Source organism: Camarhynchus parvulus, chromosome 5 (genome assembly GCF_901933205.1).
Source record: "Camarhynchus parvulus chromosome 5, STF_HiC, whole genome shotgun sequence".
Classification (NCBI taxonomy): Eukaryota; Metazoa; Chordata; class Aves; order Passeriformes; family Thraupidae; genus Camarhynchus; species Camarhynchus parvulus.
Window position 1 is genome coordinate 34,682,844 of NC_044575.1, and position 17,520 is coordinate 34,700,363.

A 17,520-nucleotide genomic window follows, 5' to 3' on the forward strand; every position below is an offset into this window, starting at 1 on the left:
ATAGATAGTCCTGGACATAGCAGTGAGTTGTAACAGATACATTGTGGTGGTATAATACTTATTATTGTGTTCAAGGGACTTCTAATCTTTTGAACATAAGTTCTAATGCATCTGTATGAGATAGTTTGTCCCGTCCAACAGTGGATGAGCTTTCTTTCTAATATATACTCTATTTCTCATAAATTGTTGTATGGAGTATTCACTTCTGTAAAACTTTAATATTTCTGTATAGTATTTTTCATTTCATAGATAAAGACTGCAAGAGAAAAATTTAATGTGAGTTTGTATTTAATCTCAAAATGTTAGTTAAAGTTGTTTATAAAAAGTAATGTAATAAAGAATCTGAAAATGGCAATGCATGTAGAAGTCAATGTATCTTTTATTAGGCGCTATACCTATAATCAGATGCTCAAGAGGAACTGCAGCTGAAATGGTGGCAGTGGTAAGAGCTGTTTTCCTAAACACCTGTCATTGCTTTACAACTTTCCAAACATCGCTTTCACTTTTCTCAGTACTAGATAAAGATCCAGTGTCATTGTATCCTTCTCCTTATGAAGGGAATAAAACTGGAAAAGAGATACATTCACTTTCCTTTCTGATTTCAGTCCACAGAACTTCTGTAGTGTTAGGGAATCAGATAATGGAAAACTTAAATATAAATAATTGTTCCTAATTTAGAGTTTATCAAGATTTTCTAATATGCATTATAATTAAGCTGCATCTACAACTTAAAAAGTGGCTGTTGGACCTGTGTTCCTGTGTGTATGAGTAAGAAATGTTTATCTATCTTATTGAGAAACCCTGCAAGTACAAGACATTTTTAGTATAGCAAATTAAACTGACATTGAACTTGATCATCAAATAGTAATGGAATGACCAAACTAAATCACAATTAACAACCTCTACAGAACTGTCTTCATTAGGAGTCACTGGGGTTCATTTCTTCCATCTTCTTCGCATCTTCTTTGTCAGTGAAATGGTAATACTGATTAAAGCATGCATTGTGCATGCACTCATTGAGGATAATCTCACTTTTATGAAACAATTGTATGGTAGTGTCTGCCAGCCCAGTTTGCTGCTTCTGCTGTGGTTCCCTCTTGATGCTTCCTACTGGTATTTTTTACTTGCATGTTTAGGGAATGGGTGCTAATTGGGAGGAGATTAGTAGACATACAGGAAACATCTTCAGTGTAGTCCTGGACATAGATAGAAATGCTGGAGGGACAAAATAGATGTAAGATTTCTTTATTTCCCATGTACAGTGGACCTAGTCTTCCTGCATTTAAGACTTTTATAAGCTACAAAAACAGCACAATAAATCTTTTAATGTTGATCATGTAAAGAGGTTAGGAAGCCATTGGTTTGCTAAAAGTGGTTTTGTTTTTTCCGTCCTCAGAAACTGGATAAGAAGCTCAGAGAGAATCTAAGAGATGCCAGAAACAGTCTTTTTACAGGTGATACACTTGGAGCTGGTCAATTCAGGTATTGTGTTAGTCATTTTATTTTTCATATTTCAGTTGTCTGGGTAAATCACCACTGTACTGAAAACTATTTACAAGAATTTGGTTCAAATTCTATATTAATAGAATTTACATACTTTCAAGGGAGTTTTCCAATCCCACAGCATAACCCATTTAAAAACTACTACAACTATTAAGAATATGGCCCTAGCACAGTAAGTCAGAATTTATGTTATGAACCAGTTAATTTTGTTCAGCCTCTAAACCTAGCAGGAGCCAAACTTCTGTAAATACACTCTGTTTACAGGGCTATGAAATGCAGTTGGATGTCTGAACATAGCTCTGAAGTCCTCAAAAAGAAAGACAGACCCATCTTCTTGCTTGTGAACACTACTATCAGTTTAGTTATATCAAAAGCAAGTGTTTCCCAGCTGATCCCTGTCTTGATCAGAGGACACTGCTTGAGGACTACCACCTGGATAATTAAGGTCTGTTAAGTCATGACCATTTGGGTCCTTTGTGGATGCTTGTTAAGCATCTGATAATGTGTTCTCAGTAGCATCCCTGTACACTGTTGCCCCCAGACAGCTGAATACTCCACAGGCTGCCTTAGGAAGGTGTGTTATGAGAGCCAGTACTGTTCATGAAAAGGAGGAGATGTATCGGCAAGACCATAGCTGAAGGAAACTTACAATCTGCTGACTGGATATAAAACAGTCATCATACTTTTATCTCAAATTAAAATCAAAGCTTGGATAAAAGGCACAAAAACATCAACATTGGCAAAAGGAATGAGCTTGAAAGGAGAGAGAATAGTTGTGAAATACCAGTTTCTTAATTTTCATGGGAACTGCATTGTAAGTACTGCTTTTCCTTCAGAGGAGTGGCTCGTTTTCCTGATAGTGTAGCATCATTGCCCTCAAAATTAAAATGCAAGGTAAAGCAAACAGGAAACTTTAACCAGTTGAATGGCTTCAGATCTTTAGTTTAGTTTTTCAGAATCAGCTGTCTAAGGCTTTTGAGATTATACATTTAAGTGAATATACTTACTGCAAGGAAATCCAGAGCATGGAATTTAAATGCTTTTTCTCTGTTCAAATGCACTTCAACTGCATGTTGTAGGGATTATATGCTTAAGAGAAATGGCTGTTATAATGTTCTGTCAGCTCATAGTCTTCCTATCTTCACTATAAGCTTTTCATGTAGCCCAAGACCTTTAGGCATGACTGCATTTTTTACAATTTTTACAAAATTGGGTATTGATGGAATTACCACATTGCATCTCAGAAGTTCATAATTTTTTTTTTATGGACTTTATATACAAGCAAAGAGCAAAATGAAATTAGAAACTCTTGGAAGTGAGATTCTGTATTTGAAGATCATAATGGGGATTAAGGTCAAATAGTACCCACTGAAATAGTTTTTTGGAACTCAAACATATATCCACACAAAGATGTATTAGTTAATACCTAAAAAGTCAGTGTTTCAACTTCTGCTCAATATTTTTATATTCGTAATTTCACTAAGTATAAAATAATCTCTTTATCATTACTAAGATTTGATTAATGGAATTTATCATAGTGATCAGCCCCAGTTATTTTTGGGAAGGCTGGAGGAGCTCAGCAGTAGGCAGTTTTGCTTTTATCTTGAAACAGATATATAAGTGGCTGATATCACTCAGGATGTTACTGGGGGGCTTTGACCATGTTTAAAGAAGTACTAACGCAGTGTCATCTTTTCAGCTTCCAAAGGCCCTTATTAGTCCTTGTTGACAGAAACATAGATTTAGCAACTCCTCTACATCATACTTGGACATACCAAGCTTTAGTGCATGATGTTCTGGTAAGGATAAATCTGATTTTGTTACCAAAACTATTTTTTCACTCAGTTTGTTGTTAAAACTTATTATCAGATTCTCTCTTAATCCAAAATCTGTTTTGTCTGTTTTATTGTTTTAATGAAGAACAACTTGGAAGATTTTCTCTAGAAGGTTTATTTAGCAATAATTTCTCAAATATTTTAAAAGTTGAAATCTTGGCATCATCAGAAGATCGCTAATTCAGCAATCCCAGCTTTTTTTTCAGTAGCTCATGATCTGTAGGTTATGCGATATCCAGACTCCATTAAGTGCATTTCAATTTTGAAAAAGAAATGCTTTTTATGTGTTTTTAAACCAGTTTTGGTTTTAGTTTGAACTTCTAAAAATACTTTTTCCTGTTTTTCTCCACAAGGTGGTGTAGGTGTTCAGTGCAGAGTGGTATGCAGTCCTACTGTAAGGAATCTAAAACAGATTTTTTAAAATTTTTTAAATTTAGATAACCTTAAGCTGCCTTTATTTCCTCAAGTTTATTTTATAAAACCAGTGGTAGAAATGTACTTGAATGATAGCTCATTCTGTTTACCTCAGATTTGTGCATTTTATGTATAGGTGTGGAGTAAATAAAAAAAAAGAGTAAGAGTAATTAGTATCTGGAGGTTTTTTATGTGCTGAGAGTTATTGTGAAAATAATTTCAATATCTGTCTTTGAGAATTAGTTTGGATTTATTATTGAGACTGCTATAGGCATACATGAAATATGCACATATGTGTTGATATACAGAGTTGATGGTGAACTGTATAGTTATCCATAGTGTCTAGAAACTTGTGTTGCTATGATGAAAATATTTCAGCACTAATATAACGTTTTAGGGCACTTGTAAATTTTATTTTATGTAATTAATTCATTATCACAAATCCTTCCCTGTTAAACTTAAGAGTGCTTTTTGCAAATAACAATTTATGGCCTAATTTCTTTAGGAAAGGGGTATCTGAAAAAACCACAGTTTGCACCAGGTTTTCTCCAGTAAGTGTTGAACTGGGTAGAGACTTGCAGATAGAAGTAGTGAATTTCTACAAGTTTCTTTTTAAATTAGTGTTGGGTGGCCTCAAGCATGAGTTGGGATAGGACTTCAGTTCATCAGGATGCAGTGATCAAAGATGTACTGGAAGCTGAGGACAGCTAGTGCTACAAATCTGGTGGGGTATTGGAGTAACCCTGGAAGACTTACTCAGAGATATTGGATCTCTACTGCATCAGTAGAGTTCTGTAGTTTCTCTGGACTAACCTGTTAAATGTTGTATCTTAAAAGTTCACAGAATAGGATTTTTTTCATGAAATTGTAACCAAGTGGTCTGTGGTTCCATGACAAGGGCAAAAGTTTAATTTCAAAACCATTCGAGTTACTTACCTTGAAGGCAAGCTTGCCAAACTCTTCACATACTGAGCGCAATATTTCATGAAATAACTGCAGTAGTCTTCTAAGACGCCATAAATTGTAACCATGAAATTGTTACCAAGATGTTGATTTTGTAAACTATGCTTTCAAACAAACTGGGTTTTGTTTAAGGTCTCACTTACAATAGTCCAGGAATGCTGGGCAGTGTTGAACTACCCAGGCACAAAGTTGAGTGCTGCATCCATTGAGATTATAACCATGCTGTTTCTACACAGAAACATGCTTACATGAAGGGATTTATATTTATGAATAAAAATCCTTTCATCAGTGGTTACAGAAAAATAGTTAGAGGCATGGAGCCATGATTAGAAGGCCTTATAAGGGTAAAATGGGAGGTTGAAAGGAAGAACACTAATCAATAAGAATTATCTTAGGAAAACTTGTAAATGCCAAAACTAACTTGAAAACGCAGGTTACTGGTGAGTTAAATGATCCAAAACATATATCTCTATTAAAAATTATCGCTAAATATAATTTAGCTATAATTATAAAATTATAAATTATAAAATAATTTTTTTCTTCAAGTATTTATCAAATGTGTGTACTTGAAATATACTATTTTTTTTGCTGAGACATTAAATACATCTCGTAAGATGAGGTTTGTGCTCCTCAACTGCACGTGTTTCCTTTGAGTAGCTACTTGGTTATGTTTCTATTCTGGCATGGATCATTTGAAGTATTTAAGTCCCTGCCGAGGAATAGCTAGAAACATTTTAAAACTTTATTTGTCAGTTTCACTCACAGTGATCAATTTCTGTATACAATAATAAAATGATGTTTTATTTCTGGAAAAAAAAAATCTATTCTAAAAGGGTCATAACAGTTTCTGTGTAATTGAAGATTTCACTCTGTCATTATTTCTCAAGCAAAGAGCACCTTTGAAGCTTTAAATGTCCTCGAAAAGAGCTAGGACAATGTCAGCAAGTGGAATACTTGTTAATACTCTTTGTTGAAAACCAGAGAGAATAGGTAAGCGGCAGAAAATACAGGGCAGTCTTTGGCAGTGGGGGAAAAAACTAGAAGATCCAAAGGGAGCAGTTGGTGATGCGAGCATAATTGTGTCCTCTAGCAAAGCAGTGTAGTTTCTATGTTCATGCATCTGTGGAAGAAGAAAAACTATATGGAAAAATAGCAGCTTTGTTGCAAAGTTTTGCTTTATCATCCATTCGCTGTTTTACTAGTGCTCAAAAAATGAGGGAAAGAGCTGTGAAGCTGAGGCTAAATAGGCTTCTTGCTGCATAATCCTGTTGCGGATGTCATCAGCTTCTTGGCAGCTTTGATACATATGTTGTAGCTATGTAAGTGAACAGATTTAGAAACACCTTTTGTCTCCAACATAGATACTTTTCTGCTTCGAAGTTTTGGGGAGTTGCTAGAGCACAGTCCTTGCTAAACAACTCATTTTCTATGCAGAAAACGGTCTTCAAAGTTCAGTGTCAGAAGAGTGCTTGCATATGAGATAATCAAATGTCTTTGCGTAACATTCACTGTTTTGTTTAGTATTGAACTGATCACAGTTCAGTAACTGTGAGTAATTTTGGAGTCCTTATATTGCTGTTGTTATTATCTAGTTAAGTAGTAAACTGTTTCCTACCTTATTATGAAGTTTCTAATAAATAGCTGTGTTAATATTTTTACAAAATATTCTAGAAAATATTTTGTTGAGTATAAAAGACTGAATAAACAAATTGTCAAATATTTGCATAAGGTTCTTCTTTATTTTAGGATTTCCATTTGAATAGAGTTAACTTGGAAGAATCAGCAGGAACAGAAAGCACTCCAGCAGGTGCAAGACCTAAGAAAAAAAATAAGAAGTCCTATGATTTAACTACATCTGATAAATTCTGGCAAAAGCATAAGGGCAGGTAAGCTGTAAAGGTATACAGTTTGTATTAATTTAGTCAATATAAACTCTAAGTATACTTCATATATGGCAGTTCTGTTTTAAGCTTCTTTGAAAATCTTTTCTATCTTGGGGGCCTTTCTTTGTAAGCTGTACTGGGTCTGGCTGAGATGAACTTCATTCCCCACAGCAACCTTCACAATGCTGTGCTTTGCATTGGTAGCCGGAAAGGTGTCAATAACACACCAGTGTTTTGGCTACTGCTGAGCAGTGCTCCCACAGCATCAGCACTATCTCCCCAACATTCCTCCCCACCAGCAGGCTGAGAGTGGGCAAGATCTTGGGAAGGGGGCATAACCAGGACAGCTCACTCAAACTGACTAAAGAGATACTCCATACCTTTCCATACCATACTGTACCATTCCATTCCATTCCACTGTTCAGCAGTAAAAGCCAAGAGAAAGGAGAAGTGTGCAGCATTCAGTGGGATTTTTTAAAAATGTTTTTCTTCTGGAGCAACTGCTCTGCCTACTGAAGCTCTGCTTCCTGGGAAATGGCCAGAGATCCTCTGTTGGAGGGAAGTAGAGAATAAAACCTGTAGTTTTTCTTTGCTTTCACACATAAGCTTTCCTTTTTTTCAACCACCTGTATCTTGACCTATGACTTTGGGGGGTTTTTCTACCTTGCTTTCTCCCCTGTCTTGCTGAGGAGAGAAGTGATGGAGTCACTTGGTGAGCAACTGGCATGCAACCGGGATCAAACCACTACATAAGGAATGATCTTTGCCAGTATTCATTGTCCATGATAATTGTCTGTTATTTCTTTGTTACAGAGCTCAAAATTGTTTTTACCAAAACTACATAAAATAATTGAAAGCAGTGAATGTATCTTAGAAAGTTTAAGTAAACCTACAGTAAGAAAATTAAAGTAAACCTACATTATGTCAAGATGTCATTATTTTCATTGATTTGATTCTGCTGCTTGATTTGTGTATTGTTATTTCCAAAAAGGTTTTTATTGTCTGGTTCTAGTATTTCAGTTGGTTGATTTAAGTGATCTTAATGCAGACTATTGCATTAGTCCTTTTCCAGAGGTGGCTGAGTCTGTTCAGCAAGAACTGGAATCTTACAGAGCCCAGGAAGATGAAGTCAAAAGACTTAAAAGTATCATGGTAAGTTTTATCACCTTTTTGTGTTTTATCTAATAAAACACATAATAGGGCTTGTAGAGATGCCTAGCCCGCCCTTGTCATCCCATGGACAAAAATTTGTATTGCATGCTGAATTTTAGGCATGATATGATCTTAAAAGTAGGACTAGAAGCAGTATATTTCATGAGAAGTTTCAATTTCTTGTTCATTGGTGTTGCAATTATATAACTTCCATACTAACGGAAAAACACAATCCAGACATTAATACCATTATGAGAAAATAGATTCTAAATGTACTGACTTTATCTGCATGCATGATATTTGTATTTATTATGACTATCTTTATTTCTCTTTTCAAACCCTTCCTCAAAACCCAGGGCATTGAAGGGGAGGATGAAGGAGCAATAAGTATGCTTTCAGATAATACAGCTAAGCTAACTTCAGCTGTCAGGTAAGTAGTCAATAATGCATTATTGTTGTTTAATTATCTGCGAACCATTTCTAATTTTTTTGTTATTGTACTTCTAGTATTCTTTGAAATAAATATCTTTAAATGGAGGCTGTTCAGCTCTGTAATATATTTTAAATGCTTTATAATTCTGATAGAGTTAAATGCAGGGTCCTAAACCAGTGCTTGCATATGTAACCTCCACAATGTGTTTGACTTTGGAGTCTTTCCTCAGCAAAGACAAGTAAACTAAGTGCATCATAGATTTGCTTGCACTCTTCCACCAAAATCCCCAACCTCTTCATTCTTTCATTAAAAAAAAAATAGTGAAATCCCCTTCTTCAGGTATGCTTAGGAGAATCATTACATCAATATGTTGTCATTTTTTAGTTCCAACCCTATCCTGTAATATTAGATTTTAATAGCTTTTAAAGGTCCTTTCCAACCCAGACCGTTCTATTATTCTATAAATGTTTTAGTGCCTACTGTATACAGTGCACAGTTCCACTAACAGTGCAAATCAGCAGGTTAGTTTGTATTTAATCTCTTCAGCTCTCTTCCAGAACTTCTGGAAAAGAAGAGGCTCATTGATCTTCATACAAATGTTGCAACAGCCGTTTTGGAGCACATAAAGGTACAATTGCTCTCTAACTTGAGTTTTCTGTCAGTAGTACTCCTTAACTTAAGGAATATATTTGGGGCAGTGAAGATAAGAAAATGAGCCTTCTCAATGGTGCTACTTTTTCAGAATTCACTGTGTAGCATTACTTAGTTGAAGGGTAAGAGAGAATGAATTTTGAATGCCTCTGCATGGAAAGCAAAGAACAAAGGTACTTTTCTTATCAGAATTTACTAGTATATTCTCATTTTTTTAATGGTGGCCACAAGCGTTTGGTTGAAGTCTTTCAAAAAATAAGTTTATGATGGTAGTATTTTGGCAATTCATGGCAAATTCATTACTTCAGTGTAAGCAATCTTCTGTTCTGTATGTGTTTGTCAGAAGGGCACTGTTGACTGCTCACCAGCAAAACTGATACCCAGTGATGTGGCAATAATGATGCAACTTACTGAAGTGGTCTTTCCAGCAGGGTCTGTGTTAGATGTCTTGTGCATAATTTAAGAACTTCACAAGGGAGTTTATCTTTCCTGTTTTAAGTCTGCTGCTTTTGTCAGAGACCTTGCAGAGGGATTCATGTCAAGTGAAGGCCCTGGTTACTGCCAGGATAACTTGGAAAATGGATTTGTTTTCACAGCATGAAAACAGAAATTGTAGATGAGGCTTTCAGAAACGCTGAAATTCTTTTCAGTTTTGGAAGGTGTTTCAAACACCAAGTCTCACTGAAAATCAGTAATTAGAGAGTTTTACCCCAAGCTACTTAAAATTCTTGGAAGGCAATGTGTTTTGAAGCTAGCTTTAACATTTGTAAAGAATGTAAGATCTGTCCTCAGTTATTATTGCTACTGATTTTTTTAAGTACTCCATATGAACAAGGGATTAATTCTGCAATTAAATTAATAAATTCATTTTACATATTTATAAAGTTGGAGAAGAGGTAAGTGTCTGTGCTTAGCTCATTACTGTAGGGGCTAGTATATGGGCTTTTACACTATTAGGTAGGTCAGTTTTCATATCTGACAATTTAAAAGCAGTACTTTAATACCACTGAAAAAAATTGAAGTTTTTTCAGTGGTATTAAAGTACTGCTTTTAAATTGTCAGAATTGAAGTCTTGAAGTCAACAATATTAATATTTTGATGCCTTGACTGTAAATTCACTTTTCCAGGAAAGATACTGGCATGATAATGTCAGGCCTAGACCAATAGTATTCTATATAGGATTTGTTGGTTGGAAAGCAAGTTTCAGAGCAAGATGTAGAATGGCAGTTACATCAGTTTGGCTTTCCAGTATCCTATTGGCAGTGAGCTGGAGTCAGATGCATTAAATGATAGCAACACACTTGATTACCTGGAGGTGGAAGGAATTGCCTTATCTGGGCACTCAGCCAGCTCTTGGCTTGCTGCTCTGATAGGGAAGTTGCTATTAGGGAGTGGCTTAGCAGTGGTGGTCCATTCCTCCACCATTCTTAATTCTGGTACTGCAAAGTGCTCAGGCTCTTTACCTTCTTATTGTATAAATGTCAAAGAAAATTGTGAGACAAATGGCCATGCAGTTTCTTCAATATATTGATATGTACATCTCCATCATCTTTTCTTTTGATTTAGAAAGCATCAGTTCATCTCCAGATATTTAGGAAACTGCCTTAAACTAATGCAGACAGACACATTTTTTCTATTGAAATTTGCTTATGGCAAAGCCTTTTAACTGAATCAATGTAAAGTTTATTCCACCTGCTTTCTTATGACCGTTTTCTCCTCTTTTTTCACCCTCCAATGTTAGAAAACGTATCTTTCAATCTTGAGCTGTAGAATTTTACTAGACAGGACATTATGCTACCTAATGGATTCCTCAAAAATACTCTCAAAAAGGGCAGTGTCTCATCCAGTACTTTTAAAAGAAATTCTGATGAGACATTGACTCTGTGATTAAGAGGTTTTATACACAGTTATATAATGAAACCAGATTAGGATAAGGCTGATTCTTTTTTGCAAGTAAGTGCTAAGGTCATGAGGAGCTAGTGGGACGCCATGCTCTTCTTCAGGTTACTGTATTTTCACTTCTAAAATAATCAGGAAGTGCATTCATACTTTAAAATAGACTATTTGCATTATCCATTATGGGATTTTACGATATTAATTATTTGAGCATTTTTCTTCACTATCTATATAAGGTTCTATGCAAAGAATGCAACAAGATCTGCTTTAGATATACTAAGTGAACTAAATTTTTCTTGTGGTTATACTTTAATGTTCAGTTTACAGCTGCTTTCCACATTCTCTTGGATCATTTTCTAAGACACAGCAAGAGGAAACCAGAAATTAATCAAATACTTACGGGTCCTGGCAGTTTTTTGGCTTAAGATTTAGTGAAATAATGGAAAGTATGCATCACTTTTTCATGAAGCGAGCCATCAAGTATTTATTGTCAGTGCTTAGAACAAATGCATCCTTGTTTTGCATTTATTGGTTTTTTCCTCTGCTGAAGCTGGTGACTGAAGGTCTGGACCCAACAGATAACAGATTTAGAGCTAGAGTTGCCTATGTAGCTGCTTTAAAGTTTCAAGTAATGCATATGTTTGCATGTCATTATAATATGAATAGAATTACTGATGTATGTTAAGTCATAAATATAAAGATGCACACATGTACTTTTGTAAAATGGTGGTTGGGGGGGTAGATTAGATAATCTCTTGCTAGAATTCTACAGATGTGAATTTAAGCGGCAGATTTTTATATGTATTGTTGTCTGTCTTAAATTACTTGTATTTGGCTTAAGTTATTTTTAAAATTCCTACATGGTTTTATTATGTGTCTCTACTTCTGCTTGATCTCAAGGTCTGATACTTTGAATGATCTCTTAATTGGGATTCACTTAATTGGGATTGACAGTAGCCTTTCAGCTTTTCAAATTCATATTTTTAAAGGAATTTCACTATTTTAAGTACTCTGTCTTAAATAAGGTTACGTTTTGGTCTTACACCATGTGGTATGTGTTTGTGAAATATGTACGTCATAGTGGGCCAGGCTGTTTTTCTGTAGTTCAGAACTGATAATTCATTAACCTTCTAGTTACAACAGCTTTTTCTGAGTTCAGTTACAGTGACCCTCCAGTCATCATTCTGTGCAGTTCAGTGAAAAGGAATTGGCTGTGTCTGCCCCTCCCAGCCTTCTTCCAGAGTTTCTCTTCCTCTCCATAGCAGCACACTATAATTACCTGACCAGCCTCCCTCATTCTGGAGACAGTTATTTCTGGTCTTTCTCTGTCAGCATCTTTAAAAAAGACCTCAGATAGTTTCTTAGAAAAATGTCTTCTCTCTTCTGCATATTTAAAATTAAGAACTTTTGTAGTGTAAAGAGGATAGAAGCGTTTCCAGCAAGTCTCTACAAAAATTACCCTCTAAGAGATTTTAATGAGTCCTGCCTCCACTTACTTGCTTTAAAAAGAATTGTGTTCATTTTGGAGTACAGTGCTCAAGTAGACTTTCCCATGCACTTCAGTAATTTTCCCTAAAATAAGTTTTGGCTTACAAACAGCCTATCTCTAAGGATGATAAGTTGAAAACTTTCACAAATGTATTTTTTTTAAAAGCAAGCTGAAGTGTGGCACTTTAACTGCAATGTAGGATCCTGTTTCTGAAGGGGCAGCCAGAGAGGTCTCTTGAATGAGATTAGTGTGGAACAAGATGTCATAATAGAAAGTCAAGAGCAAGAGGCAGAAAAGGAATAACTGTAAAAGTAAATGCATCTTTATTTTATTATTTTTATTATTATTGATTTTCTTCACATTGCTTGCCAGTTTGGCACCCATAAGAACATATTCTTTGCTGTGTTTTTTATTGAATCTACAGGATTGTTTAGCTCCTATTCCCCAGCTTTTCCTCTTGGCATGCCTGTGAGTTAGCCATTGAGTGGGCAAAATTGCACTTATTTAAATTAAATGGGACATCTGCTCTTATCAGCACCTCTTAGACAAGTTGGCTCTTCGAGAACTGTCTCGTTGATGTGGCATATCTGGGATATCTATCAAAAGGTAACTAGTAGTGTTTAAGGCTATTCAGTAACCCATATGAAATTTGATTAGGTGTCCATCCAATTCCTAGCAAACAGGTATAAGAAAAATATTGCCCTAATTAGATCTTTGCTAGTAACTTTCATTAGTTATCTAGTGAAGAAGCAGCTGAACAGACTTACCACATTGATCCATCTCTTTAGTTTGTCACATCAGACAGAGTCTCAAAAGTTTTACATTGCTGCTTACCTCTGATGTCCCTATTGTGGATAGAAAAAAAAATAGACAATGGATAGAAAAAAACCACATGGACCTGAAGTTTTGGGATTTTCAGTTGGGGGGTTTTCCCCCAAAGAGTACTGAGTTCACACTTCAGCAGTAATTCTGGGAAATTTTTGGAGAGTGAGTGTACATGTATCATTAATGTTTCAGTTTAGGCTCAAAGTATAGCACATATATGCAACCAGTGAATTTTTTTTGCTGCTGGTAATCTGTTTTGTTCAGCAGCCATAGTCAAACAGTCATAAAGTTGCACATGGCTGAGAAGAATTTTACCTATCCTGTGCTCCAAGTAAGTTAACAATTGTCAGTCTGTTCTTGAAATTGATGTTTGAATTACAAAATTTTATTTAGAAGTTGATCTGTAAACAAATACAGAGAATCAGTGAATCTTTTTATGTTGTACATTTTTACATGCCATTTGAATCAATTTCTCGTAAACAGATCAGCAGCTAAGATAATATGGGCTTTGCCAAATTCAACAGTAATATATTTAACTTTATAAGATCAAGTTTCCACATTTCAAGACAATCCCTTTTTTATTAGATGCCTTTTGTTGGGGAAAAATACTTTAAACTTAAAATCATTGAATTTAGCCTCACATAACAAGATACTAATGTAGATGAAATACAAAAAGCAAGTGAATGTAATGGAAATACTTAAAAATTTGTATTAGTTTCTTTGCAATTGCTTTATGTCTATAGAGAGAATTAAGGAAACTGTAACACAGAAAATCTCCAAGGCACTGTAGAATTGAGGTCTCACATGGTTTACCAGATACCAAATTGCATGTGATGTAAGGTCTTGGAAAAAGGGTGGTAGCTGGGTTCTATTCAGACTTCATACTGCTCTTTTAACATAAACTCAAGGTAAATATAGCTTGAAAGAAGCTCAAGTCCTTTTTTTTTTCCTCATTTCATGCATCTTCTATGTAGTCATAGTCACTATAACAATCAACAGAAGACATTCTTCTGCCCCTAAAAGTAGCAGGGGGTCATGTCTGAGTGCTCTTCATGGTAATTTACTTTATAAGCTATAATTGCAAGCATTCACAAAAGCGTTAAATTAAGTTGTTGCTTTGCAAGTAACTGCTCTTCTCAAGGAGTTCAGTAAGTGGTGACTGAGAAATTGAAGCATTGTATAGCTACCTGCATCATAAGCTAATCACCATATGCTTTCAATATAAAAATATTCTTGTAATTCATATCTTTTTTACTTTGCTTTCTCTTCTCTAGCTCTTTTTTTGAGGAACTTACAGTACTCAGCAGGTGAAATATCCTGATAGCCTTATGCTAGAGAAGCACCTTTTTTTTTTGAGAGATGGTAAAATAACTTTCTTGAAATTAATTTTTTTATTTGTGATCTCAGGAATAATTTTAGTAGATTTCAGGAATATGTGAAAACCAGACTTCCAAAGTTTTTATGTCCTGTCATTACAACTACTACTGCACTGAATAAAATATGCCATAGCAGTTTGGCATTATCAGGCAAAAATTCTCAAATCATTTAACTCAAGAAAAGCAAGGTGACTCTTGCTCACTCTGGCATTATCATTTCAGTCTCACAGCAGCAATGGTGTGGACCTGACACACTTCCAAAGCAGCAAGATGGAGATCCACTCTGCCAGTCTCCTGTTGGAGCCAATACATGGCTGAATGTGTTCAAACATCAGGATTTAGTTAGTTACCAGACACTAAGGTTTTGTAAGCTGAGTAGCTGTAACATTGGTTGTGATGCTACATTTTAATGTTCAAACACACATAATGATCTGCATTGTAATGGAATGTTTTAAAATAAGTTCTGGAGTGCATTTTTCTATTTTTAGCTTGTAAGATCACGATCAATAAGTGCAAAACTTATCTGTTTGTGCAGATGTGCTGCAATGCAGTCATTTACTTGCATGGCCATGCGATGTCTTCCATAAAGCTTTTGCCTCAATAATTTTGTATAGTCCCTGTGCCATCCTCCCTAAAAAGGATTTTCTCAACATCTAGATGTGTCATTGTATAATGAGAGACTTGTTTTCTGGTGTCAACAAGATAATCTAATTATAAACTTCTCCATCTTTGGTGTGAGTGAATTATGGCAAGCCTTTGATCTGAGGTAGTATTTCCGTACCAGCCCAAGCTGGCAGTTGCAAACGTTTCTTCAGGATGACGCCTTAATGTATAAAGGAATTTCCCATATTTATCTGCATTGAATAATTGTCTTGTGGTCTGGGAGCCTGGAGGTTCAGAATAAATTGGACATAATATTCACTTGACCATTATTTTTTCTTTTTACACCATAGCAATGTGTATAATGGCATATAGTTTTCAGCTGTGGCAAAGCCATGGTTGAAAACAAAGCTTCTCTTCCAGTTCAATATTCATAGCAGACACCCCTTGCTTAACTTGCTTTTTCACTTTCAGTATGATTATTAAATACACATCAACTTTCTGAGAGTTAATAAAAGCATATTATAATGCAAGCATTAGTTACTTTTACTGATAATTTATTTAAAAATAAATTTTTTAAAACTGTATTTATAACTTAAACTGCATACCTCTTGAAAGAGAAACTAAATATTCTTTCACAATTTTAAGATGTTAACCCTAACACTTACTCTTAAACAGAGTCGAAAGCTGGATGTGTATTTTGAATATGAGGAAAAAATAATGAGCAAATCCACTCTGGATAAATCTCTTCTGGACATGATTTCTGACCCAGATGGTGAGTACTTTAAATCTGAACTTGGTATAAAATTTGTTAAGCTAGCCAATAAATCTATACCTGCTTGGATTTCAACGTTGGTAAATAGCAACCTGTGCGAGATTTGTAAAGACAGTTTTTGATTGATCTTCAGTAGCAGTCTAGAGAGTTTAATGCTTCAGTTAAGTAATATCCGAAACATTAGCTACTTCTGCAGCTCTACCAAAATCCTACCCTAACCTCTTTTTTTTTGAAGGTCACTATATTTTAATTTTCGTGCTTTTGCAGTATTTAGTAGTGTAGCATGGCATTCTGTGGTCTGAACAATACTAATTCTTTAAATCCTACTGCACGTTTTATAACATAGACATACCTCACGAACACAATGAAAACATCATAGAATTTGATCAGATCAAGGGACTGTAATGTAGGTGGCTCCTGTTTGTGTGAGGAGAGAGATGAATGGGACAAGTGGAGAGAAGAGACACAAGATGTAAACTGGCCAGTTCACTGGGACTCAACCTGGAGCTTTGCATGTGCTGATTCAGCTGTGCCATGTCTGTTTTGATCATGTAAGAGCACAAGCAGTGCATTCCAGCTTCTGTGTCAGAGAGGGGTCATACATATCAGAGCATTGCACACCAGGGGTGCTCGGGTTCTCTGTTACCAGGAGTCGCTGGGGGTCTTTCTCTGAAAGGCTGACCCAAATGACTTCTCAGCTTTTTGTACTATTCCAGCATCAATTCTTCTTTCAATCTGTCACAGCCTGATGTGTGTCAAAACACTGACAGATTTCAGTATGACCTGATACCAGCTGGCTGGAAGAAAATAACGTGCACAGCAAAATTTTAAAACTTAAATTAAGATCTTGACTTGTCTGCATACTGGCAATTATGTTGGCAAACCTCAAGCATTTAGAGACCCAGGGTTCCTGCTTTTTTTCCAGCGTGCTTTTCAAGAAAACGTTACTGCATGATTATGTGTGTAGTCTTACAGCTACCTACTGAGCTTAATGCCTGCTTGTATAATGTTTGTGTAATGATTCATATTTATAGAAAGAGTGTATATACATCCTGCTGACATTCTCCAAAAATCTTTTAATAGTGTCCATGCTATATAATCAAAGGGCAGTAGGAGAAATAGTGCACAGTTGGTAGAAATCTGAGCTAAAATTTTAAAGATCTCATAATAGGTCAAGTCTAGAAACTAATAAGCTTTCAGAAAATCTAATGTCAAACGTCAATCTGTAATTCAGTACATTCATTTTTTTATTTGAAGCTAATAAGAATATGTATAATCTGTACTTTTGTTAAGCATCAATACAATTACTTTTTACTTGAATCCACATTTTCTATGCCATTTTAGAGTTCAGTGTAGAGCAAATTGTTTTCCAAGCCTGATGTATCTTACCAACATTCCTATTGGCAAGGTTCCTGGGTTTTATGCAAGAGAAAGATTAGATTCACAAGCTAGAGTTTTTCTTCATAAGCTAAGTATTCATAAGCTAGGTTTTCACAGTATTACGTTAGCATTTTATATTCATTGTCTAGGTTTAAGTTTATGTAAGAAAAAGATTTAAGTTAAACCACAGTGATTATTTTCAGGCATGCTGTCTTGTTAAACTGTCCAGCCTCATATTGTGTGATTCACTGAGAAATACCATCAAAAAACATTTTTAAGGAATAATACTTCAAATCTTCCTGTGCTTCTGGTGGATTATTTATTGGCATTATGTGTGGGGATATT

At 35.3% G+C, this 17,520-nt stretch overlaps 1 protein-coding gene across 1 annotated transcript in view; it reads left to right on the forward strand.

The window, feature by feature from the left end:
* Positions 1-17,520, forward strand: part of SCFD1 (sec1 family domain containing 1) — a 49,894-nt gene that overhangs the window by 13,779 nt on the left and 18,595 nt on the right. Inside the window, exons 8-15 of the mRNA XM_030948902.1 lie at positions 387-442; positions 1,397-1,482; positions 3,203-3,302; positions 6,462-6,601; positions 7,660-7,750; positions 8,107-8,180; positions 8,730-8,811; positions 15,699-15,795. Of these exons, the coding sequence (XP_030804762.1) occupies positions 387-442; positions 1,397-1,482; positions 3,203-3,302; positions 6,462-6,601; positions 7,660-7,750; positions 8,107-8,180; positions 8,730-8,811; positions 15,699-15,795 (726 nt within the window). The remainder of the gene's footprint in view (positions 1-386; positions 443-1,396; positions 1,483-3,202; positions 3,303-6,461; positions 6,602-7,659; positions 7,751-8,106; positions 8,181-8,729; positions 8,812-15,698; positions 15,796-17,520) is intronic.